This window comes from Montipora capricornis, chromosome 4 (assembly GCF_036669925.1).
Source record: "Montipora capricornis isolate CH-2021 chromosome 4, ASM3666992v2, whole genome shotgun sequence".
NCBI classification, from domain to species: domain Eukaryota; kingdom Metazoa; phylum Cnidaria; class Anthozoa; order Scleractinia; family Acroporidae; genus Montipora; species Montipora capricornis.
This window is the reverse complement of record NC_090886.1, coordinates 15159277-15186776: the sequence shown is the minus strand read 5'-3', so window position 1 is coordinate 15186776 and position 27500 is coordinate 15159277. Positions and strand designations below refer to the sequence as shown.

At 38.4% G+C, this 27500-nt stretch overlaps 3 protein-coding genes across 8 annotated transcripts in view; 2 read left to right on the top strand and 1 right to left on the bottom strand.

Moving 5' to 3' along the window:
- The window catches only part of LOC138045641 (glycolipid transfer protein-like), a 22117-nt gene extending 864 nt beyond the window's left edge, over nt 1-21253 (bottom strand). The window contains exons 1-7 of one of the 4 annotated variants that reach the window (XM_068892210.1): nt 21238-21253; nt 19504-19644; nt 15955-16007; nt 10961-11039; nt 5689-5747; nt 1655-1785; nt 394-526 (exon numbers count right to left, since the gene is read on the bottom strand). In XM_068892210.1, the coding sequence (XP_068748311.1) occupies nt 394-526; nt 1655-1785; nt 5689-5747; nt 10961-11039; nt 15955-15975 (423 nt within the window). In that variant the 5' untranslated portion in view covers nt 15976-16007; nt 19504-19644; nt 21238-21253. Of the gene's footprint in view, nt 1-393; nt 527-1654; nt 1786-5688; nt 5748-6336; nt 6497-10960; nt 11040-15954; nt 16008-19503; nt 19645-20727; nt 20910-21237 lie in introns of those variants that run through there. The other 3 variants (XM_068892211.1, XM_068892212.1, XM_068892209.1) reach the window with 3 other exon arrangements.
- LOC138045638 (uncharacterized) lies at nt 6653-17230 on the top strand. 2 transcript variants are annotated; one of them, XM_068892204.1, is made up of 4 exons: nt 6653-6809; nt 9426-9630; nt 12732-12929; nt 13026-17230. In XM_068892204.1, exons 1-4 carry the CDS (start codon nt 6741-6743, stop codon nt 14441-14443), a joined length of 1890 nt encoding a protein of 629 aa, XP_068748305.1. In that variant the 5' UTR covers nt 6653-6740; the 3' UTR covers nt 14444-17230. The 2 variants fall into 2 exon arrangements, with proteins under 2 accessions (XP_068748305.1, XP_068748304.1); XM_068892203.1 differs by having other exon boundaries at nt 12732-17230.
- Nucleotides 21254-21418: 165 nt separating the features above from the next.
- Nucleotides 21419-27500, top strand: part of LOC138045636 (leupaxin-like) — a 9405-nt gene continuing 3323 nt past the window's right edge. The window contains exons 1-5 of one of the 2 annotated variants that reach the window (XM_068892202.1): nt 21419-21571; nt 22556-22843; nt 25466-25591; nt 26332-26601; nt 27325-27500. The exon at nt 27325-27500 is cut by the window's right edge and continues 123 nt beyond it. In XM_068892202.1, the coding sequence (XP_068748303.1) occupies nt 21559-21571; nt 22556-22843; nt 25466-25591; nt 26332-26601; nt 27325-27500 (873 nt within the window). In that variant the 5' untranslated portion in view covers nt 21419-21558. Of the gene's footprint in view, nt 21572-22371; nt 22844-25465; nt 25592-26331; nt 26602-27324 lie in introns of those variants that run through there. The other variant, XM_068892201.1, reaches the window with a different exon arrangement.

Here is a 27500-nt window from a genome sequence, read left to right as displayed (position 1 = left end):
GGACTTATCACTAATCAAATAAATAAATGAGACAAATGCATGCATTTTATTCGGCACATGAGAAGTTCAACGTTTGAATCGAAGTCACTCTGCAGTCGATTTTCCCACTCAAACTTAATTCTTGGGTCGACCCAAATTACATGGGTCGAACTTTGATTCAAATGTCGGTCTTTTCATGTACTTTATTGAATGAATTAGGTTCTTTACATTTGAACACATTTAAAGTTCGACGTTTGAACTGAGCTGCAGAGAAAACTGCACTTGGACCAAAATTAATAATGGCCTCCCCCAAATTCCTGTCTCACACCGTCAAGTTTGAAATAAAAGCTATGGGTGTTTACACTGTAATTGAGAAATGTCACACCTACGAAAAGAAAAACATAAAACACTCACAGAGAAGATTCCTTGTACAATCCAGCCATGAAATTTCTTTAATGAGTATTCATAAGCTTTTTTGGCACATTTCACAAGATCCTCTTCTCCTGTAAGAACTTCCTCCAGAAAAACAATGATAAACTGTAAAGCTCTGCAATGTATAAAGGAAAAACACTGGATGCCAGGATATGAACATAGTTTTGAGTTGCAGTTTCTCTCACATTGATGGTGGAGCTAAACTGTAAGAGGAAATGTAAGGCCTGGGATTAAAGACTAGCAGGGAAAGAAAATGTACATAATTTTGATTTGAGAGGCATGCGTAGATCACATTCACCAAAAACTCTGGGGAACTCTAGTCCCACTAATTTTGAGGCAGGTCCAAAACACACGTCACATACAATACAATACATACTTAATTGACCGCTTCCCATAGAGGCTTTTCAGGGCCAATGAAACAATTAATGAAACGCCAGAACAGAACAACAACAACAACTGTTGAGAATCCCAACTGGCCGGAGGCAAACCAGTTGGCTATTTACAAGTGCAGCTGGGAAGTTGAGCCAGGGATTACCAGGAACAAATTCAACAAGTGGTGAGAGCGGGTCTTGACCCTGGAATGTCTGCATCTCAAGGCAAGCACCCAAACCACTGGGCCACACTGGCAAATTCCACAGGTCAAAACTAGAAATCTCTACTCCACTGGTACTGATGAATAACAATGCCAAATGTTTTCCTGGGACCCGAAACAACATTTTTGTAGAGTGATTAGGGATAGGAGACACTTTTGACCAGTGTTGTTTACTTATCCGTAGCACAATGATTAAAGATTGTGCAATCGACCTAGAGACTTGGGAACTTATAGCATATGATCGTCTTTTATGGCGTAGGAGTATCCCTGGTGGCATCCAACACTTTGAAACAGAGCATTCCAAATGCATTATTCAGAGCAGGCTCTGCAGAAGAGATTCCCTTAACACAGCCTTAACAGGATTAGTGTGTCATCTCTGTTCAAGACCCTGTGTGAACAAGGCCGGGCTTGCTGCACACCTCCATCTACGTCACCCGGGCTATGCAAACCACAAACCGTCCTCATCCCAAGCGATGTGACTTCCATGATGATAATGATGGGCACAATGACATTGTACACTGACCAGTGTTTTAGACCAACTGCTAATTTTGGTCTGTTCTTATCTGGTTATAATAATACCTATCTGAACTTGATACATTTCCTCAAATTTTATTCAAAATGTAAAAGAGAAAAAATTACTGTAACACAAACCTTTTGAGCCAAAGCAAGGCATCTGTTGCTGAATTCTTTTCAAGAGTTGTTCCAGCCTGCATTTCACTTTCCACAAGATCTTGCAATGTTTTGAATTTTTCTAAATCCTGAGCATATTTCTCTCTAAGTTTCTTAATAAAACAAAAAAAGGCAATAACACTTTGGCTACTGTAATGATTTTGTTGGCAAGAATTAAAAATAGGCACGCATTGCGTGCTTAAACAATAGAGGGCGTTTTCCGTGTCTCCATATCCTCATCTAAACAAGAGGGGGAGTTGGGAGAATAACTGTCGAGAAATCTCCTGGCAACTCCCCCCCTGGTGATGGAGTCCCTAAACAGTGCTGTTACTAAGCCAGTGTTGACTCACAAAGCCTCTGAGGCCTGATTACCCCTTCTAATTTTAATTATTTTTCTACGATATATTTTGTTGTCCCATGTTGCTGTCGTTTTTGCATTAGCATTTACATTAACCGATTACATTTTATTATTATTTACATTTTAATGGTACGCAATTCAGCCCTTGGCTGCCATGTATTGTTTTTCAATAAAATCTATCTACCAGTACCTAATCTACATACAAATTGATGAAATAGTATCCACTAAGTTAAGCCCATTGACTCACGAGGTTCACAGACTCTTGGCCTGATAATGCGACTTTATTTGTAATTATTTTTCTTTCATGATTTAGTTTGTTGTCTGAACACCTTAACATTTACATAACCAATTATGTATAATTTGATGCAAGTTTCCACAGAAGTTAAGCCCATTTGGGTGGAGTTAGTGCTTGGATGGGAGACCACCGCAAAATTCCTGTGACACAGAAATCTGATCTTTTTTAAAACCTCTTTCTGTTTAGCTTGGCTTCTTTTTTGTATTTGGTTGTTAAAGGCTTTTCTCAAATCTTTTATTTCTGCATTGGGAGGAACAGCAATAGAATCCCCAAACAGTGCAGTTAGGCTAAGCGGGTGTTGATTCACAAAGCCCACAAGCACTCTACGTAAAAATGTCACCAATGTTAACGCCATTTTTGACCGTCGACCATTGCTCTTGCAAAGAAAAAGAAAAGGCGACATGTCGGCTGCAAACAGAATACTTGTGCAAACTACTACTATTTGCATCCATCCTTGAAGGGTAACAGATTTTGTATTTTTTTCTTGTAGTAGCTGATCACATATTTTTTCTGTTCTAATCTTTCTTCACTTCTCAGGAATGATGTACCTTTCAAGTGAAGTTTTTTCATCACACGAAGCCTTTTTTCTTCAGTCTTTCCAGTTTCTTGCTGTTCATTATCGTTGCAAAGAAAGTCACTTTTCACACAAGCCTGGGCCTTCGGATGATCTGAAGTAGTGCTACATGGATCAGTCCTTTCAACAGGTTTGGGTTTCACACTAGGTGATGATCCATCGAACAATTATAGCTTTACCTATTGTAATCGAGAAATATCCGTTCCTTCGATACATTTTGAGGAAAAAACTGCAATTCTGAGGCATGTGAGATTGTCATTCAACACAACAATTTTGGTAAAGTATATCAAATTCGATATATCGTGCATAGAAACTCACTGGAGATAGATGTTTACAACTGTTCAAGACTTCAAGGCAGATTCATAAATACCTTCGCTGTCAAGGAAAACCTGAAAACTTCAAGAGTACGTGAACAAAACCTGCTTGGTATGTCGCCAAAAACATTGTCAATTTCATGACATAATTGCCAACATTTCATTTGTCAAAAGTGACACATAACCGGACAAACCATTAACATTTGAAAAGTAAAACTTCGCGCAAAATTCGTCACACTTTACGGATGAGCGCAAATGGTAGCATGGACATCATTAATATTTTATTGTTGAAATTCAAGAAAATCATAAATTAGTTTCGGAATTCATGCACGCGCTGCAGGCCTGAAATCACTCACTCACTCAGACAGCCCTGATGACAATTACAGTACCCACAAAACACAATTTAACTTGGAAGTGTTTGGGTATCACACAGTTCCCACCCTGGGTGGCAATCGATATCCACCCCAGTCAGAGATTTTTCTCTGTCCTTGGGTGACACAAAAAAATAAGTTCCTGATGCTGTTGATCAGCAAAGGTTCTTAATCCATCATCCATCACATTTACAAATTTTCTTGGTTAAAAATTTTGCGGGCAAGTTTGTCTATTACTTTCCTTTGTCTTATAGACATCATCATAGTCTGAAACAAAGGAAGGTAAAAAACAAACTAGTCTGAGAAAATTTTTGACCAAGGAAAATTTTTAACTACAACATAGAAAAATGAAGTTATTATTATTCACAGTATCTTGATTTTCTAAGCAACATATCATCACAGTTGGTGGAAACTTCTCATAGGGCTTCCCACCTTGAAAAGGATTTCAAACCATCATTTATGATGCAGTTGTGACGCACCTTCCTTCCTCTAATGATGGGAGTTGTCGAGCTGTTCTGTAAAATTTGTGAGTTGTCAAAAGATACAGAAAAGCCCAGCAAGTGTAACAGGGTTTTACTAAAAGCAGGCCAGCGGCCCAGCAGCCCACGGCCCACGGTTCACTACGGCCCGGAGGCCCAGTCCTGATTTTCCACAGTTTTTTTGTCCAGAGGTAAGTCCACGCGCATGCACAGATCTGCATTGGGTTTGGGCGCGCAAAATGGAAGACGGTGAGTTTGAAGTTGTTTACCATTTAATCATTTGAATCCTTGTTTCTGTTTGTTGCATGTTGTTCAGATAAAAACGTTTTCATTCTCTGTTCATTCATCTCCTTAGAGAAACCGATAGCACAATAGAGGACTTTCATTATCGAATGATGTAAGTTATTTTCAAACCATACTTTGAAAGTGAAAATATCATAAGTTATGAGATATGTGAACTGTGAATCTTTTTTTTTCAGAGTTACACAAATATAGCAAGCAAACGCAAATCTTCCGCCGTGCATAACTGTTGCCTGTCATTGCACAGAATTACCGCAAGATCATCTGATTACAAAGTGAGAATGTGATTGCCTTATAAACTGACAAATGCAACTCAGTGACAATACGCAGTTCACATATCTCATTATTTAGGTTATGAAATATTCAATTTCTAACTGTGGTTAGAAAATAACTTACATCGTTTGAGAATGGACTTCCTCTCTATCGGGTTCTGTAAACAGACATTTTGCATGCCCAAACCCGATGCAGATCTGTGCATGGGTGTGGATTTACCGCTGGACAAAAAAGCTGTGGAAAATCAGGACTGGGCCACTGGGCCGTAGCATGCCGTGGGCCGCGGGCCTGCTTTTAGCAAAACCCAGTGTTGCACACCACTCAAATTCCCTGAGGGTTTTCATTACAGGTCAGGGATCACCAAATTCCTGACAACTTTTTCAAATCACTTTTTGAAAGATGCTAGAACAAAAAAGTGTATTGCTTTTGAAACCTGCATTTTGAATATCAGTGAACCTTCTGTATACTCATCCTTTGTCTGGGAATATTAAACAATGGCAATAAAACAGTAAAGCCAGGTTTTCACTTGAGACCCAAGCTCAAGCACAAACATAAATGCAAGCACAAGAATGATTATTTCACCATGAAAAAGGGCCTGATGCAAGCATAAGCTCAAGGATAAAAATTCTTCTTTTTCCTTGTGCTTGCGCTTATGCTTGTGTTGTGTGAAAACGGGACAAAACGCAAGCACAACCCAAACTGTTATGTTCATCCAATGAACATGACCCATTCCAGACTCCACTCGCAGTGCTGTGTTGTAAGAAAGAACACGAAACTAGTGCTTCTTTGTCTGTGCGTTGTGTGCTTGTGCTTGTGTCATGGCTCGTTTTCACTTAATTTCACCAACATTTGATTTGATTTGCGTTAATTTGTTGATTTCAGTTTACAGTGTCCCCAATTAGTGCTCCAGTGCTAGAAGACTAGACACCTTTTTCACTTGACATGAATCTCTTCTGCTTGTGTTTAAATGCTTTTGATTATGGTTGTATCGTGCTAGCACTACTTGAGAACCTCGCTTAAGTAATAACAATATATAACAAAGAGTAAAGTACCTTAATATTGCCATTGATGTCTGATTTAACAGGTGCAAATGCTGTTGGCCCCAAAACATCTGCCAAGCACAAAAAGGAGATTTAGGTACATGCATGGGAAAACAATGACCTTTGATCTTCCTTCAAGAGGTATTTTGTAAAAAAAGTGTCATTGCAGCCTTTGAACAGACATCAGACAGACATCAGACGTTATCGCCGCCATGTTGGCGGACGAAAACAAAAGATCTCTCATTAGCTTCTTTTATTCGTCAACCAGAAGTCGTACATTTCTTATTGGTGTCTCTAGAGGTTGGTTGAAAACGTCCTATAATCTGCATTGGGCTGGGCTGGTCTTTTTAGGCAAATCTGTAATGTCTAGCTACCAATAACTCCAATGGTGCATATAAAATTCGAACAAAATAATGAAATAAACAAATAAATAAAACGAGCGAAAAATGAATCTAACGAAAATAAATCTGACGAAAATAAAGATTGGATTAAATTTCGTTTTCATCTCTAAACAAAGTATAGTGTACTTATAAGTTAATTTGAAACCTTGAAACATATATTGCCAGATTCCCAAATCAATAAAGTTCGATAGAGCAATATAAGCTTAAGCAGCATGACGAAGATGTATGCCATTTTAATTTAAAAAGACGCTTGACTCACCAAAAAAAGGCACTACTTGGCTTGCCGCATCTAAAAATGGCTCAGTATCGATTCTCCCGTCTTCTGGAATTGGCAAAAACCGGTGACTTGCTTCCGAAAAGAAGGACATGATTTTTTTGGTGACGAGGAAGCCTTTACTTCTCCCTCACTGGGGTAGAGTCAGTAATTACTTTTTTAATTCATTCATTTCATGGGGTTTCAGAAAAAAATTATTGGTAATTTTAAAATTATTTCGCATAAAATCAAGTTTTTGAAATCTTCAAAATTTTGTCTCTTAGTTTCTTTTAGTTTTCTGAAAATTTCAAGCTTATTTTTTTCGCTTACCTCTCCCTGCTTAGAATGTTTTGGCTTTACAAAAAAGACCGGGAAAAAAGGTAGGACGTCATCATGTTGAATTATGGGAAATGTTTTGTTCAGTTTTATATTCCAACATGGCGTCGGAGTCAGCACGTATTCAAGTCCGACAAAATGAGGTAAAAAGTCACGATTTTGCTAATATTTTACAAAAGATATTTTCCCTTTGTGTCTTTACCATCAAGGTTTTCCCAGAGGATCGAAACACGCCTATGCTTCCATTTACCAATTTTTATGACAGCAGTCACGTTTTTCATTGACGAGCTGAAAACGCGTAAATCGTTTTTGCCATTAATCGCGTGTGTCTGCACGTTTTGTTTTAGCTTGTTTTCGTCCCACAAAAAGTCTTCAAGTTTTCACTGCGTTTCGATTTCTGGCGATTTTGACGAATTTCTAACCAGTGTTTTTGTTGTTTTACAAAAGTTTGATTACTTCCCTGTGTGGCACGAGATCGATGTCACTGTGGACTCCTTTGTTCGGGAGTAACAGCTTGGCTTGTTTCAGATTCAGTTTGTACCCAAAATACCATCTCTTTATCGTTTTGAGTGATTTGAGTAAAGAAAATTTCCCAGTCTCTCCAAATTTTGAGTAAATTTTATTACGAGGCAGTAAAGCGGGCATTTTTTACTTCCTTTTACGATGAAAGAATGAAACAATCCTTATAAAGAGAACAGGAAAAAGTCAAACTTGTAATTGCAAGTTAGAACGTGTAAACCATGAGAAAGTCTTTTGGGTTATGACTTGATAAAATTTTAATATCCCACAAAATGAACATATAATTCAGTGATATTGCTCTTACAGTAACACATTAATAACTACACCTACGTTTTTCTTGAACAGAAAATTGATAAAGTTTTTAGAAATGTTTTTTTTCACAGGAAAAATGGTTTAATATGTTGGTTTCTTGTTGTATCAGCACGTATTTAGGTGGGGGATGATACTTTTGTAGAGATGTTGCTTTGTACAAGTTGTTGTCAAATTTCTGTTGTTATTCAAATTATAATTATTTTGCTAACCAGTAAACAAGACGACTTCTCAACAGCCAGCAAATGTCTGATCCCAGTTATTCATAGGGTGGATCGCACTGCTGGCTCAATAGAATTCTTTCCAGAAAATAATTCTGTTGATTTCAATGGCTTTTACCCATCAGATATTGCTTTTTCAGTGGGTGTCAGCAATCCACGTAGTTTGAAACAGACAAGGCCAACAGTTCATTGTCGTAACAGGAATCATTGCTATCAAACAAACTAGAACCCCAGTGGTATAATTTACAAAAGCAATTTTTCTGTTCTACCTGTTCACCCCTGAAGCATTGGCCTGTGATAAGTAAAATCGTCATGTGCTTGAGTGAAATCTACTAGTGTTACTCGCAGGAGGGAAAGCGCAACATGCAAGTGATTTCCCATAGTGAAATGACCTCTAGCCTTGGGAAACTGAGTAAATATGTTCAAGATGTATTTTCTGTGGCATAGCAAGATCTTAAGAGTCGACAACAAAGTCATGAAGCATTTTTTAAAAACCTAGAAAACATGCACAGCAAAACCTAGCAAACATACATTTACCAGGAATACCAACTCGGTTTGAATTTGCCACAAGCAAACTCAGGCTATTTTCACAAAGGGACCCGTTTGTTTGGTGTCCTCTTGATAATAACTAATTTTAGAGGTTTGGTGCAAGACAGGAAAATGGTTGGTAGCAATCTTGCTTCTCTTAGCCCATGGACTGGGACTTAACCAGGCAGATTTTACTCTGTCTAATACCAGATGATTTTACTTGTCAACAGGGGACATCCAAGGGTGCCAGAGCAATGAATGGCTTAAGACCTCTGGGGTAGTATTATTAGAAAAACCTGCCTGACGTGGGCTTGGTTCTGTTCTGAGGGCTTGTACATTCCTTGCTTGTGTGCTGCAAGGACTGCCTCAAGCAATATTTTATTTGAAGATCCTAATACATGACCTGAGTTCTTTTACCTAACCAGAGTAGCTCACTAATGTAATCAGGGCAAGGCTGCTGCCTAACGGTCACCCGGTCGCCTGGGGCGCCTTATTTGCGAGCGTGGGCGACCGAATTTCTGAACAAGTAGCCCGAACAGGTGCCTTACTTAATTCATCCTCAATCTCTTGTAAATTTGATCCCAGCTGGAATTAATTAATTCTGGGCTCTTGACTGGGGCTACTAACTTTTAATGTTGGAAGCCCGAAGGGTTCTCGGGAATTTTTTTTAGGCAGCAGCCTTGCAAAGTCTATAAATTTCTAAAGTGCCTTAGAATTTTCTCATTCACATGGTTTCTAAAATGATACCTTAATTGAAAAAGGAATTTGAAAATTATTACTGAGTGCCTTTATTATTTTGTTCTTCCTCTAGTAGTGTATTGTGTGTGACTGACTGCATGTGTGTTTTCTAATTTTCGTTTATTTATCTTTCCTGCTGTGTTAAAAATAATTATCATTTAATAGCAAGGAGCTACGTGTAACACAAAAACATTTCGTTCATTTAGTTCCAAGACACCCCCTGATAACAGTACAGTATGTCATCTTCTGTAACTTCATTTTCTTTATCTCTTGTTTTGCCATTATCATAATTGTAAAACTTTCCTGTCCCCAAATGTGGATATGAAATAGAGATACAATGTAGTTGTTGTTGTAGGTGTAATAATGTTTGAATTTGAAAATATGGCCACATCATGCCACCTTTCTTGTAACTGAACATGATTTACAGTATGATATTTTTCACAGGTGTTACTTTTCAAGAATGGTCAACCTGTCCTCAGAGTTCAACAAGGCACAACTTTGAGTGTCATTAAACTGCTTTATCAAGCTGATCCCAGAAACAAGGGGACTGTGATAGCATTGAGACCAGAAACTGATGACCCATTACCCTGTCTTCTGACATTAGATCAGTCTGCCCTTGAAGAAGCCAAATATGAAATCATAACACATGGTAACTCATGTAAATTCTTATGTACTTATTGACTGAGTGGAAGGGCCGGATGGGAAAATATTTTTCCCCAACCTAAACTCAGTCAATAAGCATTTTATCATTATGGGCTCTTTACACTATTCATGAGCACTTATGCTTATGAATAATTATGAAGTTTGCACAAAATAAGTAACTGAAATTTGAACAGAGAATTTATCTAATATGTTGTTTGCATTTGCTTTTCTGGCAGTAAATAACTTGGATGTTTAAAAGTGACGAAATCCTCTAAAATCACTAGCACGGAGCAGTACATGTTCCTAGCAGGGTCATACGGCTTTTTCTGGCCTTGCTTGCGCCAATGTATACAGTCCACATATGGGGATTTTCCTGGCCAATAAATTTACAATGAAAGTATGCGTAGGGCCATACGGGCCATAATTATGATAATACACCTTAAGATATAACATATATATACGTAAGATAATAATTTATTCTTACAATAAAGTAAAGAAAAGGAAGCGTGTATGTTGTAAAGACAATGAAGAACCCTTATGGAAACCTTTTAATTTAAGGATCATGACAAATAAAGAAGACCTTTTATGGTCAAAACAACAAGGAACATAAAGAAATCAACAAGTACAGTGTAGCAGATATCTTCAAGGATCCTTTGTTGCTTTTGCTATTAATTATTTTGTATATAATTATTTTGACTTGGATCTTGGGCAAAAAGTTATGTTCTGTTACACCTGGCCATGGCTTTAATTGCCAAATAGCAATGAACAAAACAATTATTTCATTGTTAATGAAGGGGTTAGTTTTTGAAGAAATTGTGGGCAGTGAAACTGAAAATTTTTGTTGCATCAAACATGTGGATAAATGGAATTTCTGTTGTGTGAGTCTACGAAGTAAACCAGAAATGAAATATATCTGTAGCATCAGAGCAGTGGGGACTGGCTTTAGTTCAGGCGAAGTGCACCATGGGTAGAAGTGAGGCCTCTATACATGTAAGAGATGTCTATCACGCAGGAAGTCATTCTAGGCCAACACCTTGTTAGCTTGCATTATTTTTATTTTGGTTTGTACACACATTTTGAAGTGTGCTGTTTCTTCGTTCTCATCCATGACCTTGACTTCAGCTAACATGTGTAGGGATGTTTTTAACTGCAAGGCCTCGTAGGTTAGGCTTCTTTTCAAGCGTGAGACATGGTTCCTACCCAAACTTCTGCTTATTTTTCTGACAGGCTTTTTCTGGCCTCTGTCTGACAGAAACATTTTTGTTGCTCAGCTCTGCTTTGTGTTATTAGTAGCGCTCTTGGGTGTAATAGAATTTTGTGGTATAAGTATAACTTACTGTTATAGGTCCTGGTGCTCGGCCAAACAGCCAAAATAAACCTTGTTGTTTTTTCATGTTTGTTTTCTGCGTGGTGGAGCTGAAATAGGTAAATTAACCATCATAAGAAAGATTTGTTGAGCTAATTTTTCGAGTGTTAGCAAATTAGTTTGGAGCAAATTTACATGTACCTTTAATATACATGAAAAAATTACTCAATTCTGATTGGCTGAGAGCAGTGCAGTTCAAGTGTAGGTAAAGTCTGCTATGAGCCTAGTCTAAGGCCCATCAGGCCAGCGCTTATCTCCGGTTTCTGTAGCATGAAGTGACTAGGAGTATTTCTATTCCCCCCGGATGGGAATTGCCAGTCCATCGCAGGGTTTTCCCTAGCCACTACCCTTTTATACACCTGGGTGGAGAGAGGCACCGTGAGAGTAAAGTGTCTTGCCCAAGAACACAACAATGTCTCCGGCCAGGACCCAAACCTGGACCACTCTACGCGGAGTCAAGCGCACTAACCATGAGGCCACCGCGCCTCCCACAGTTCAAGTGTAACAGTGCAAAAAGTGTAATACAGCAGTCCAAAAAGTGCAATACAGGTGCAAATTACAAGAAATTCTGGATTATGATTGGCTAATAAACAATGGGGTTTGGACAGAACCAATCAAATCTTTTGTTTTCAAATCAAGTGCATGCCCTGGATGGTGCAGTTTATGGTGCAATGTTTCCCTGATTGCATGATACACGTGTGTTTCCTCTGCTTAACCATCTTGAATTTTTTCATGTGTATTGTTAACCCTTTGACACCTAAACTGGCTGGGAACCCCCGGGAGTCAATGGATTAAGAAGTAACCACATGATTTTTACATAAAAGAATAGGTTTTGTCAATAACTTAACTATAAAACATTGCAATAGGACAAAAGTTAAAACCATCACGGTTAAAAACTCTAAAAAACTATTTAAAACTTTTGAAAACTGTAAAAAGCGATGAAGTTTTGACGTTTTCTTAACGTCATTTTCAAGTCAAAATGAATAAAAAAAAGTTAATTGAATATAAATATACAAAACAAATCCTTAGAGAATAAAATCAAGCACTATTAAATGTGAGAAAATATTTTCACGCAGTGTCACGTAAACAATTTAGCATGAACGGAGTCCTTCTGGGTATTTAGCCCAGGTTTTAGCTCCTCAATAAACAACATCTCAAATATTAAGCAGTCAAACTTCGATCTACATTTTCTCTTATTCATTTTGACTTGAAAATGACATTAAGTAAACGTCGAAATGTCATCGCTTTTTTAAGTTTTTAACAGTTTTTTAGAGTTTTTAACCATAATGGTTTTAACTTTTGTCCTGTCGCAATGTTTTATAGTTAAGTCACATGATTTTTCTTGTGCAATTTGGAATAAATAAGCACTTGTAATTTTTTTCAAATACTACAATTTTCATTGTCTTTGAAAAAAATTGTTTTTGCTTATTTATTCCAAATTGCACTTGAAATCATGTGATTACCCATACTAAACACAGTTGATAAAAAGCAAATTTTTGTTATTTCATTGTTATCTCTATTGTAATACTGTTGAACCTAGGTAATTTTTGCATTTGGACTTCTGCAGACAATGTTGGTTTCAGTTGAAAGGAAGTTAGAAAAATTTATTGATTAGCTTATAAATTGTATTTTATGTACCTGTCCAATACTTTGGTAGAATTTTTGGCCATTTATGTGTAAATTAAAGTAACCTCATCTGTCATCTGTCATATACAACAAATTGGTTTTTCAATCTATTCCAGAACCTTCCTTAGAGAATTATTCCAACCTAACCAATGGTAATGGAGAAGAAATCAGAGAGCTGCCCAAGTTGGTATGTTCAAGATTCCCTCAGTCCAAAGTGCAAGAAGAGGTTACACCAGAGGCCTCTGATGCCATTTTACAGAGGGAGAAAATTGCCAGCCATGCAATCCCTTTAACAATAAATGTTTCACCTGAAGGTAATCCTAAAAACTTGGCAAATCAGAGAAAAACAGGTAGCAGCTCGTCTCTGCTGTTGGCCAGAAGCAACAATGGCTTCTTCTCCTCCCATTCAGGTGTTTCATTATCGTCTCGTCGCAAGAAAACCTCTCGCAAATATGCCTTTCCCCATAGAGTTCTGCCGAACTCAAGTGCCGATTTTGGCTTTGCTGATCTTGCTGGTAAGTACCTTGTTCACAGAAGGAGTATAGAGAGGGAAGGAACTGCCCAAGTGTTAGATTCAGCTTCCACAAGTAACACAGTGGGTTATGGTGTTACCAGTGAGCCTGTGGCTTCCACAGAGTCTGTTGATTCTCCAGGTGTGTGTGATAGCACAGAAAACGGTAGCAACAGAATTGCAGAGGAAATAAACATATCAGTACAGCACAGACGAGAAAACTGTGACAGAAATGTGGTAGGTCCTTTCTCAGTTGATGATTCAGCTGGCTATTCTAACTGTCCTACTCTGGAAACTTGCTCAACAAATGACTCCAGTCCGGCTGTCAGTGAAGAACACCCAGTCATTATTGACATCCACAGTGATTCAAGAGAGACTAGTGGGGGAGAAAATGACTCTGATTCAAACTTTGTAAATGGTGATAGCAGTCCTCCACGTGACCAAGCAGCTATGAGTCACGGAACACACAGTGTCAGGATTGATAGATTACAAAAGTCCGCAGAAAAAATGGAATGTTCAAATGACTCAACCCCAATAGTGTTATTGCAGAGCACTGTTCAGATTAAAACAGACCCTAGTGAAGTCTTTGAAACTGCAAATGATTCCTCTCCTGTGCCGAAAATGAAGAAAGTCAGTATTTCTCCGCAGGGAGATAATGCAGAACATCAGGATGCAAGGCACCACATTCATTCAGAGGGTTATTCAGTTATCATGCCAACAAGTTCTCCAGAGGTTCATTCCAATTCTGTTCCTGTTCATCAGGTATCACCATTGATGCCACATGTTGTAGAAGTTGTTGGTGCATCTCCAGACCATACAGAGCAATCAGACAGCTCTCACCATCATAATTGTAATGATAGGTATGAAGATGGTAAAGAACATAGCTGTGATATCTGCCACAAACAATTTGACTCTGCTCTTTCAGTGACACGACACAAACGTTCTCACACTGGTGATCGACCATACATCTGTAAGATATGTGGGTGGGGCTTCAACTTGAGTGGTAACCTAAACCAGCACCTGGCAATTCACCAGAAGGTGAAACCCTTTAAATGCGTTTACTGTGGAAAGACGTTTGCACGGTCAAATGTGCTGAAGGCACACGTTCGCTGCCACACAGGCGAACGTCCATACCAGTGCCACCTTTGTGGCAGCAAGTTCATTATTGGTCACAACCTGAAGAAACACATGCTGACACGGCATGGTATAAGGGAGGACGACAAATTGTACTCTCAGAATATTGATGGGCCTGATGATAATAATCCACAACCAAGCGAACAGAGTGAAAACTCAAGTATTCCTATGTTACAGTCATAAATGAATCTTCCTCATGAAAATAACAATAAGTGAGTTTTCCCACTGATTGAGGAATGAATAAAATGGAAAATATTTTTCTCACACACAGCTGGGAGGATGGGGTCCAGTGTGTGGGGGTTCTTCAGGTCGCATGGCTTGTTGGTGGCTTGGTTTGTTTTTTGCCATCCACCATTGCCTGACCTACCCCTCCCACCCACCCCTCATGAGTCTTTTCAGTGCAGCTCTGTAGCTTTTTTAGGATGTTAATTCGCATTCCATTCAGTTTGAAAACAGTGTTCATGATTTTTTCGATAAGGTCTATTATAATGTATTTATTACACAAATCTGCCACTATTTAGTTCCTGGCCCATCCAAAAAGAAAATTTATGCAGCTCAAGAAGTGGGACATTTGTCCATCACCAATGTGATCTTGGAAAATGTTTACAAGTCTGAAATAATTACGGTAAATTGTTTGTTGTTGGTGTAGAAAGGGAGTTGAGAAAGATCAGGCCCCAGTTTTTTGAAGGGTGGATAGTGCTATCCACTGAATAAATCACTATCCACTGGATAACTCAATTGGTTTCGCTAGTGTTTATGCACTGGATAGTGATTTATCCGGTGAATAGCATTATCCACCTTTTGAACAACTGAAGCCTGTAGTGCACAGGAAGGAATAAGGAAAGATTGAGGTAATTATGTCACAAGGTCTATTTGTATGGAATAGAAGTGAAGCTTGCTGTTTGGGATTTATTGACAGTATGTACATGTTTGCTTTTGCATCATGCTTCATGGAATCCTCAGACCCCCTGTCGTAAGGATGGGTAACCTTTGCTCATAGAGTTTTGTGCTTTATTTTCTCTCAAGTATCACCAGACCATCAGAGAGCAAACAAACCCAAACTTCTTTTGAATGACAAATTACCTTTTTGAAGGCTAGTGGTTGTATTGTGATGGAATACTAAAAGGGCTAAAGTACTTGGTACTATACATTTTCAAAGCAATCTGCACTGTGGAGGATCAGTGAGCCACAAAATCTATTTCTGTGGATTGCTCATACTGGTCATTTTACGTAAGGTGTTTTTTAAAAGTTCTTAAGATAAGATGTTAAGTCATGTGTCAAACTACTAATAATTTAAAATATATACTATTTGAAACAAAAAAAATTAATGATATATTGTCCCATAAAAGATTTATTGTAAGAAATTGCAGAGGTTGTCCAATCTACGGCATTATGTGCATAGTATTTGTATTTAATTTAAATGCTAGTGATTTAAAATGTTATTTTTTGGAAAATATGGTACTATTATTTGTCAAAAGTAGACTGGGGAATCCAAACCTTATAATAGTAATTTATTTAATGATATTTTGGTTGTAATGCAACATGTACCTGTCAACTGTCACTACATCTGGGAATTTGCATTCAAACACTTAGTGTAACTCATAAACTTGTTTCTTTCTCACCCTGGGCCTGTACATGCATACATACATAATTATATATACATACATACTGGTACATTCATACATACTACTTACTTTTAATTGACTACTCCGCATAGGGGCTTTTCAGGGCCAATGAAGCACGATTACTAAAATGTAAGAAAGTAACAACAACAACAACTGTTAAGAATCCCAACTGCCAGAGGCAAACCAGTTGGCTATTTACAAGTGCAGCTTAGAAGTTGAACGAGGGACTACCTACCAAGGAACAAAAATTCAACGAGTAGCCAGAATGTGTCCTGAACCTGGGATCCCCAGACCTCAAGGCAAGTGCCCTAGCCACTGGGAGACACTGCCTCCTTGCCCACTTGTTTCAAAGTCTATTAAAGCTAATTATGTTGATGTAACTTTACCTCTGGACAAGCTCCTGTGTATATTTTGCTGCATGGTAAAGCTTTAGGGCTGCATATCATCATTAGTATTATTATTATTATGTCAGTCTGCAGAGTTTGATTACCAACTCCTTGCAGGTTGTTCTGTTCACAGAAAGTCAAGAATTATTATTACTGTCCAGGAACAAGTATTCCAGGAACAAAAGTCAACATTTTCATTCTAACATCTCATTTTCTCTAATTTTATTTTTTTTATTTGAGGCTTAAGGTGAAAAAAAAAAGAGGAAACCATTGGGACCTTCAGCATAAAATGGTCATCCCCTTGGTCTTCATTAATCTGCCGGAAAATAATCTCATAATAATAAATATATATCTGTGCCATAACCCTCACAGAAACTTATAATTTTGCTTTTTGCTCTGCTTTCCCATTTGGCTTTTATGTTGGTCCCCCCCCCCCCCCCCAACCTCATAAATGCTCATCAGAATGTGATATGTCAATGGTGCAACGAAAAATCAGTTTTACCAACAAGAATAAGGTGTTGTTTGCAGTGATACGGGTTTTTTCTCTTTCTTTATTCTTAAATTAAGTTATTGTAACATTAATTTTTACTTATTAACTTTACTGCCCATTTCATTTTTGCATTGCTGCATGGCACAATCTTATTTCATGCCATGCTAAATTATTAACTTAAGGAGTCCAAATTGTGTTCATACTAAAGCTGCTTACATGTGGATATGAGTCATACAAGTTTATTTTATTTTCAGTTTTATGAGAGTTGTTATTGGTTACAGCAATATGAAATTGAATATTATTTAAACATAACTCTGCAAAGGACATTTTCCAATGTCAACAAACTATTTTTCCATATTTTGCTCTATTTATTCACTGCTAAGGTGAACCCAAATGAATAATATAACAGTGTGTTGAGTATCCATGTAAAGTAATCAAAAATGGTTGATAGTAAAACATTGCTGTTCCAGACATGTTTGACTTTATTGTAAATACATGTGGGTAGAGAAGAGTTCAGCACTTTCATCATCATCATCCTTTGCCTCAATGCCTTGTCATATATTTTATCATATCTTTACTTACCCTCAGAATTTAGAGTAGCTTGGTGAAGCTAGTATCTCCCAGCGTTTACCATCCCAATCATGATACATCACAGAGGACAGACCACAATACCGGCCGAGAACTCCATCCCCTACTCTTTGTAAATAGACTGTGGATTCTTTTACATCCCACAGGGTTGTGAACATTGTTTAAAGGGTTGTGAGACGGGGCCTGTGTAGCCTGCAAGCAGGCCTCTCAGGTGTCCTGAGGGGTGGAAGAGGAGAGGCTTCTCCTCTTCATCCCTCATGCTGTCTAAGAGGCCTGCTCAAAGGCTACGGCATACGGTTTATCGTCCTTATCCGAGAAGACTAGAGAGACTAAAAATTTGCAGATGTTATTACAAAGGAAGCACTTTCTCAGACTCAGTTATTTAAAGACGCTGAGTGTTGGTCCAGCTGGAGTTGAACTCACAACCTCTTGCATGGCAGCCTGGTGCTCAACCAACTGAGCCACTAGTGCCTGGTCACAGTGATCATCATCCTCCCCATCATCATAATTAATATTTTACTCTACCATGAATGGGACAGGTGTCACAGTTGTTACCTGCAATCTTATATTATTGTTATTGATACCTTGTGAACATTTGCCTCCTTCCTACTTTCTTTTTTTTAATTCAATTGACCAAGGTTCTGTAGAATACATAACCAATGGGAAGATGTTTTTTTCTCTTCCTCCCACATTTCATGCCTTTTGTCTCAGAGTAAATTTCTCTGTTTCCCAATCATTTTAACAGAAGGGTATGTTTCTAGCAGGGTACAGGGATAAATAAAGTCACTTTATCATATAAACACCAATGAAATACGGACATTACTAAACAACGAAACAGCGAATCACCGAATCAGCGAAACAACAAAACAGCGAAACGGCGAAAGGAAGCACCAAAACACCATGTATGACCCAACCATACATTGAATACTAACCGACAAAGGTTGGATTTGAGATTAAACATTGTTTTAGGCCTAATTAGGCCTAAAAAGTTATTGCTCCTAATCTCAGTCTTAATCTGAATCCTAATCTTAATCTCAATGAATTAGGAGTAATCAAGTTTTAAGCCTAATTAGGCCTACAACGGTATTTAATCTCAAATCCAACCTTGTCAGTTAGTATTCAATGTATTGTGGGGTCATACATGATGTTTTGGTGCTTCGTTTCACCGTTTAGCAGTTTCGTTGTTTAGTATTAAATGTCCCAATGAAATACCACATGTGCTTTTGCGCAAAAACATGATATCTTCACATGTGGAAAGATCACTGTTGCTATGGTTACATATAAAAATTGCACCTTTCGATACCTTTTGTGAAATGATTTTAAATTAGTATTTCATTGGTGTTTATGTAATAAATAGAATATTACATGGCCTATGGAAGAAGTAATTTATAATATGCAAGCCAGAAATGGCAACACTGAATAATAGAAACTGATATATGAGTTGCAGGCATTCCAAAAAATCCTACTGAACACTATAAACACCTGATAACAGACCTGCATCATGTTCACAAGCAAGGTGCATTGTTTCTAATTTTCAAATATCTAAGATTGAGTTCATTATTTTTGAACAGGCGCCTGATGATTGCTTCGCGAGAGGCATGAAACTGAATAGCGATCTATGTTTTTGGGCAATGGGCCCTTTGCAGGATAGTGATCACATGGTACAAAAACTGCCATACTGGGACGCAAATTGCCAACTGGGACATCTAAAACAAAGAAAATTTAGATTAACTAGCTTTGTTTAGATGTCCCAGTGCGCAATTTGCGTCATTTGCGTCCCAGTATGGCGGATTTGTACCATGTCATCACTCTCTTGCAAAGGGCCCATTAACTCCATAACTAAAGCAATATTATAAATATATAATTTATAAAGTTATATTAAAGGATTTGAACTAACATTTATTTCACAAAATAAACGAGATTTTTTTCCCTGGCAAGGAAGCTCAAAAGAAACCATATAGGGCGTATTACTATGAGCTCCCTCCCTAACTTGTGACTATAAATAGAATACAAGAGCGGCAAAATCTGATGGAATTAAAAATTAAGATAATAATTAAAATCAAGCACAACAGGACACACTGAACATACAAAAGTAGCAAAAATAAACAAATATTACCAATACAGAAAGAATCCTAAACAGTCATGAAAGCTAACCTTAGGCCTAATTTGACTGTCAGGATTGGTAAACGGTTCGGGTTGTTCCTGTATTGGTAAACTCGTGACCGCCCAATCACATACCGGTAGTGGCCCTTCTCCTGGGCCACGTGAAAAACGCAGACTGCAGACTGTGCAGACCTGTGAAATTAAAATTTGGTTAGCCTGAATATAAATCTGGTTAGCCTAATTAGGCCTAAATAACACCATATTTTATCTCTAGTCTGCAGTAACCTGCGATCAGGCCCATTTTATGCTTCACCCACACGTTCTCTTATGTTGTCGCTCGCTAAAACTCCACAGTTTGAGTACGCACCACGCGAAACTAATTAAAAATAGAGCCTGATCGCAGGTTACGTTTTGGTGTGACCGCCCTTCTCCTTGAGGCAGCATTTACACGAACGTAGTTTCATATCAACAGGGTTTCATGACTTCAAAACCGTGTCAAAATCGATGCGGTTTGGAAGTGTTTACATTGCACCGTTTTCGCTAGAAAGTCCAAGTTGTGATGATATAAGCGAGCGCTGCACTACGTGCTAAATTGAACCATGCAACTTCCGCACCAAAATAGTAACAGACGAAACCGCATCGCTTTGAAAACGCTTCAGTTTTGGCAGTGGTTTGAAATCGACACGGTGTCATCTAAACAGGAGACTTATTGCTGGGGGAGAGGTGATTTTTTTAACCAACCGTAAAGGCAGATTAAAAATGTACCCCTCCCTGAAAGTGCATGCAAATCCAAAAATTACCCGACCCCCACCACCAAGTTTATGAAACTGGCTCAAAATCCCCCCTACCCTTCCCCTCCAGAGAATGTGGACCTCTGATTGTGAAGTAGCGTTTAACAAGATTTTGTTGAATAGAGGATGTTCGAGGATGAAACGCCTCTCTCTTGTTCTTAAAAATTTAATACAGCAACCTCACGAGCGACAGAAGGCTGTTCTTGCCGTTGCCTCAAAATGCAAGTTTATAGATTGTAACCTTAATTAGCAAGATTAAAAATTAAATTTCCAACTGAGGTTAAAGTCTGTAGTTTTCCTCTTTACATATTGTTCTTTTACCTAGACTGCTTTCTTCTCTTTTTCTCCTAAATTTTTCTACTTTCTAAATATTTGAAAGCACAAAGAGTAATGTTTACAGGTTGTTGTTGTATGTAATAATAATAAAAATAAAAATAAATATTCACACTCCGGTCCTCAACTAAAGAGAAGCAGCTAAACTCACCCATATCGCTAACCCTCACAATTATTGGGTAGCAAATGCTTAGACTTTAAAGGGACGCTTCGTTTTGGACGTCAATTTCACTTCCTTCTTTGGTCCCCGACCGTGGCAAGAAGCCACAACGTAGAAAGGGGGACCTGGCGATGAAATTTCCAGCCATCCTCGATGGAACAAACTTCCGATTGGACATTTACTTGAGACATGAGCGCTTACATTTGAATGGAATTTTCGGAAATTCCGGAGAGAATTCAAATGGAACGGTTCATCCCGTTGGAATGTTTTCGGAAAAAGGGTAATACCTTTCGAGGTATTCCCTTTTTTCTCGATTTGACCGGAATGCCCGAAAATTTCTGTACTATTTGTCCACAATTTATACAAGTGCCCGAGGAAATAGACCATTTCATTTGTTTTTCAACCGAAACAACCCGTTTTTCTGGCAAATGATACGGCACATTCCCATTTTCTTTTTCTAAGTACAGAACATTCAGTACCATTTGTCGAAAACATTCTCACCGAAAATTTTGTCTTCACTTCCGTGTAGAAATGTGCAGCTAAACAAGTGACGTCACCATCGGCACTCCCAACTTCCGGTGTTTTCCATATTTGACTATGGAATGCACTTTTGAATGCCAACTATTTGCGGGGCTTCTTCGGGTGATTGACAGAAGTATTACGAGAACATCCGACGCAATCCGATGACTTCTGACGCTGCAGCGATTAAAATGTGGAAATTTCTGTGAGGGTTTCCATCCTTGTTTTTAGTTTGTTCGTGTTCGCATGTATTTTTAAGAATTCATAAAGGCTGTATTTGAAGACTAGTGACGAATTTGCTAGATGGACGACTTAGGTAAGCTTATGTTTAAATTGTTCGGCCTGGTTCCCTTTTAACTCCTTATTAATTGGCCTTTTTGGATCTGTAATCTGTTTATGGTTCTAACGATCATTGAAGCAAGTCTTTGTATTCCAAACTGTTTTTTATTGGAGATTCTGATCTTTATTAGCAAGGTTAGCAAGCTCTTGAATTCACTTCATGATCAGTGTAGGAATTTTTATTTGAAAAGTGAGGGTAGCAACGTTTAAGAGTTCACGACGACTGAGGGAATATAATGCTCTGCCACGATGCTTTAGAACGCAGCTGTGCGTACAAAAACCATCCTATCTGTCAAAGTTTCTAACATAATTATTCGCAACCAGGGTCTGCAAAAAATTTACTTTATTTTGTCTCGTTTAATTTCTGAGTTTGCTTTGTTAAAATAATTTTTGGAATCTAGCATTGTTATCGCATGCAACGAGCTTTGATATCTGCATTCCTATCTCTTCCATGTCGTTGTCAAAATATCACAGTAGATTCCATTGCGAGTTTGTGGAGTTTGAGATTTATTAGAAGTACAGCATATGTGTAGTTACCGTGGTCTTTGCGAATGCTGCTTATCTGGATTCTGTAATTTATTGCATGTATATTGTGGTTGGTCTTTACATTTGTTTGGGGCAGGACACGCGTGGATTTGACACCGTATCGGAACTTCAGTGTTCCAAAACACATGACAACGTACTCGTGAATAATTTATGTCGCTTTGTGTCATTTTATTGTGCTTTGGTGAGCTGTATGATGAGCTCAAAGCGTATTTTCGCCTGTCATTCACAATGCACGCGGTAATTCAATGACCTGGAGTTGACTGGATGTCTAAACATAGTTTGTAGTTTTGAAAATCACGAACTTCATAAAATCGACAACCCCGTGCGGATAGCAAATCCTCACTTTGAAAAATGCCAGGAAAGACGAGAAACCCCTCGATCGAAGAGAAACTGAAAAGAAATATTGAATTTTTAGATGCTTTGTTGGCGGATCTTCAAGCTACGAGTCCTAACATCTCCACATCGCCATCTGAACTAAGAGGAAGGCCAATCGTGAATGGCAGAGAATCGCCGGATGATATGCCTCCCCCTTTGCCACCTCCGCCTGCTTTTGAGGCACTTGATCCTCACGTAACGAACTCGAAGGACGATGCTTTGTTTCCTCCTCCTGTTCCTTCGTCAAGTTTGGGGCAAAACCTTTCGGAGTTAGACAGCTTGCTTGAGAATTTGAGTAGCCCTCTCCATTATCCCTCGGATTCACCAGGTAATGTTCTGTTCTTTGGTTAAAAAAAAACCCCTCTTCAACTGCATATCTGTAAATCTAGAGTTGCAATTGTTTGGAATCGGAAGACGTTTTCGCAGTACAAGATGAAACATTGTATTCTAATTTCAGTAATTTTCACAATTGTGATATTTTTTTCCGAACCTGTAGTTTGGGGCGGTACAATTTTATTATTTACTGGTATGGTATATAGGGCTGAACGACTCATCGCAGTAAATTAGGCCGTGTTGGTTCGCGTCTATCCATCAAGATTCATCTCTTCTATGCTTTCAAAGCTAATTTTTTTTGGCTTTTTTGAAACTTCCCGGTACTTAAAACAACAACTGCGAATATTATATTATTTTAGACTCCAAGAGAAAATATTGGAGGAAGGAAAATATGTTGTATTTTTCTCTCCATTCATCGATATTATGGATACTTGTTGACTAAAATTTACAGGAAAGTTCGTTTACCTAATTCGCGATCGGTAATTCGTGTCCATAATTTCTGCGCGTATTCAGTTTTGGGTGAAATTGTAATGTCCACGATCGCAAATTTATTATTTCATGCATGATTAGGTTTCGTGTAGCTGGTGGTTTTTGTTAGCGTCAAAAATGATCCTCATCCGTAAGCGATGTTTAGTCATGGTGGAAGACATCAACAGCTGTGTTTTCGGAAGTTGATGATACAATCAAACGCTGAAAACATCCTGTCAAAAGTACAGTCATTTTTGGCAAAAAGGAACTAGTACATCTCATTCTTAAATATTAGCAGGTACTCGAAAGTTCAGTTGTTTCGGTTTATTCCGTTACATATTGATCCAAGCTGAAATTTACATAGAACCAGCAATGTTTCAAACCATGCGATCTTTTCAACCATCAATGTATTGAAAGTGCAATGGCCTATTATATTTAATCTTGTGCATATTTTCTTTTCAAATCTTCTTGTGTTCCACATTTTTTTTAGTACCCACTTACACGTAAATGGGGAAACAAATTATCAATATCATTTTTCATGTTATTTTCTGTGAAGAATTTTTAATTTTCCACATGTACGTTGCTGCTACCATTACTCAAACAGCTTTTGCCTGCGGCAATCAAGATCTTGGTTAATTTGACTCAACAAAGAAACTCCCCATCAAACAATCCATCATTGTAACTGAACGAAACCGAGTACATGTAATGCGAAAAAACAATGACATCTTTCAGTTTCTCAACAGGATATGGCCTCATCTGAAAGGAGCCATTCATTATATTGTAGCTTACAGCACGTTACATATTAGCAAGTTCAAACGGTTTTGAAAAAAGTCTGTGAGCATCAATTGGCTTGGTCTTTGCTTATGCCAATCACTTTGAACACAATAATAACTTTTGGGAGATGTAAGCAGTTTTCATATTGCCCTCTGTATCTTGAAAATTTAAAACATCTTGCAAGCGAGATGTCACTTCCATAGATGAAGTTATTTTGCGCATAACATTTGCCAGAGGTGAACATCGATTTCATCCTTACAAACCCCACTTTCACAAGCATTATTTGTTTCCTCTCCTTGTTCGTGCTTTAAGACCAAGACAGACTAGGCGATAATTTGCAAGTCGCAGCAACAATTCGCTTCATGTGACACCCTTAATTTTGTGAAAATCATTGTCGTTGCCACAGAATTTTGTCGCTGTGATCAGTTGTACAAATTCAAACCAGTTTGAATTCGTGCAACTGATCGCAGCGACAAAATTAGCAAAAGCAGCGTTGGTCGCACGGTGTGTATACTTTCAGCAACAAGGTGAGGCGACAAAAGAAAAGTGAACCAATAAAAGAGTGTCATATTTGGTCTGCCATGTTGAGTGAGAGAACTAGTTCACATACCCCCTTGTACAAGATCACCGTGTGTGCCTCGAGTTAGAGTTAGAAAACTTGTTTTCATTCCCCCTCATACGAGATCACTGTGTGTGCATTGAACAGGTGTCGTGTCACAGTGACTTGTTTTGCAAGTACAATGTAGTACACATGGAGCAACTTGTCGCTTAGTGTGTGTCCGACTTAACTTCACAGAAGAACATATCCTCCCAGTTGTCTGGAGGTTCAAGGAAAACTGGTGGATCAAAATTGCCATCTACAGTATTTTTTCAATGAGACTGCAGTCAATTTAACCAGTCAACGTACTGGTCAATTTAACTGGTTGTATTAACAGGGTAATTTTTTAAAGGAAAATAAGGACTGAGGACTCCAAAAGGTGGTCGTTGGTCGTAATAACGGAGTGGTCGGATTAATGGGGTTTTCAGATAAGAGAATGTGTGGGCTTTTGTTCGGGCCGTAAAGAAGGGGGTGTTCGTAAGGTGGGGTTCCACTGTATTATTGTTCCTGCTGTTTAACCGTTGTTTGTGGCTTAATTGGCTATTGTAAGAGGAATTTCCGTGGGGAATAAGTTTTATTGTAATCATATTGTTACAAGCTATTGTTTTAGCCCCGCTCCCCCTTGTGTCAATCAAAGTTAACTGTCCCCTCCGAGAACAAACCAAGCCTACATGTAGTAGAAAATAAATGCAATAATTATTATTGATCTCATTCACACTGTAAAGGTGCATTTGTAAGTGACATGCTTTGCTTGACTGCCTTTTATTGTATGCGTAGGCAGACAGTTTAATTCAGATTCACCTAGAGGGAGTGTAACATCCCCATCTACAAAGTCAGCTTCAAATGGTCGATTGTCAAGTTTTAAGGGTCCTGTTTCTCCAGCAGCTCATGATGTTCGCCCAGGTAAAAAGTTTATCTTCTTTTGCTGGGAATGTTGACTACCTTCTTTACAGCAACAACAATCTCGTTTGGTCATTTTTCGATCTGGTGGTTTTGTTTTCTATTTTGTTTATTTTATGAAATATGAAATCACTTGAGAATCGTGACTGTGTATTAGTGTAGGACCCCACTAAATATGTATAGTACACAACTGAGTGTCACTGGTTTTCTATACATGCACACCACTCTAGCCTTATTCAACTGCTTCTTAGGAAATGACTGTTACAGAATGCAGTACTGTCCATGTTCATTGACCAGTTTGGCTTGTGTACAAAGAGCTGCCACATAACATACTCAGAAAACTAAAACTGAAACATGTTTTTGCACTGTATACAAGAAAGAATTATCTTCTTCAAGTATGTTTTCGTAAAGTTATCGCCTTCTTATCAGTTGAGATTCACGGTTGGGCCTTGTCAATGAGCTATGTTCTGACACTTTGACATTTATCAGTCATAGTTTTTACTTAAAGTTCAAGTTGCATTGTGTCATTGTAAATTAGAGCCAAGGGAAAGTAAAATTAGTTCAAGTTGACATTGAGTTCAAGTTGACCGAGTTTGAATTAGGTGATTGTAAATGACTGAAAAAGTGGGGTCAACTCCAAGAGAAATTGGATTTTGTTCAAGTTATTTCTACTACATAGTTTCACTATTTATATCTTGTTTGAAATGAGTTATCTTACGCTAATTCATTCTTTTTTTCCACAGAAGCACGGTACAGTGGAGGTGAAAGAAATGGACCTGACAGTCCCAAGGCTCATGTTACGTCTCCATCTCTTCTACGAAGTCATGTCCAGCAGGCAAGGGAGGTGGATAGTCGGCAGTCACGCACTGCATCAACAGCCACAAAGGAGTTGGATGACTTGATGGCATCCTTGTCAGATTTTAAAGTGAATGTCACAGCTGCACCCACCACTGCACAGGCCAGGCTTAGTGGCGATTACGCCAAGCCTAACAAACCTAAATCTCCAAGTGCAAGTAAGGATTCGTATCACCCTACAGAATTTCTTCATTCTTGAAAAAGATGAAAATCAAAGGCGACTTGGGTTACAATCTCACTGCGAGGTGCATTCTCCTGTCCGCTGTGGCACCACTTGTTTCAGCAGTCTAAAGCCTATTGCAGGTGGAGGTAACACTGCTGTGCCTGGTAGATTTAATCTTGAGCATTTTGAATGCACATTCTGCTCAAGGTCAACTTTACAGAACTGAACAAAAAGTGTTGTTGGCCTTTCTACTTCATTAAACTCTTGGCCTAAAAAACCGAATTCTGGATTCCCTTCACCCTACAGAATTTCCTCTTTCTTGACAAAGATGAAAATCGTAGGCAACTTTGTTACGATCTCACAGCAAGGTGCATTGTCCGCTTAAGGGTCAACTTTACGGAACTGAACGACAAGCTTTGCTGTCATGTCTCCTTCATTAAACTTTTTGGGTAGTAGAACTCCGAACATTGGTGATCCAAGAAAATACGAATGGCCATAAGAAAAGGTAAAAAAATGTACCAATTTTGTAAGTGTTGTGTGGCCTTGGTGATCATAGGGAACTTACAAGTAGTTATGTTTGAAGTCTTGAGCATTCTGCCAAACAAGGTGGTGAAACCCTAAGAAATGAAGTCTGTCCTTTGAAATAACTTTTGTTTTTATTGTGCATATCAATGCTTTGACAAACTGTTGGGCTAAGATGTGCTTGTTTGAAATTTAGGTGTTGGAAAGGTTAGCCAGCTGGATTCTATGCTGGGTTCCCTGCAGTCTGATATGACCAGACAAGGCGTCAGTACCACAAAGAAGGGGGAATGTGCAGCATGCAACAAACCAATCATTGGCCAGGTTTGTACTGCACTGGGCCGCACATGGCATCCAGAGCATTTCACTTGTGTT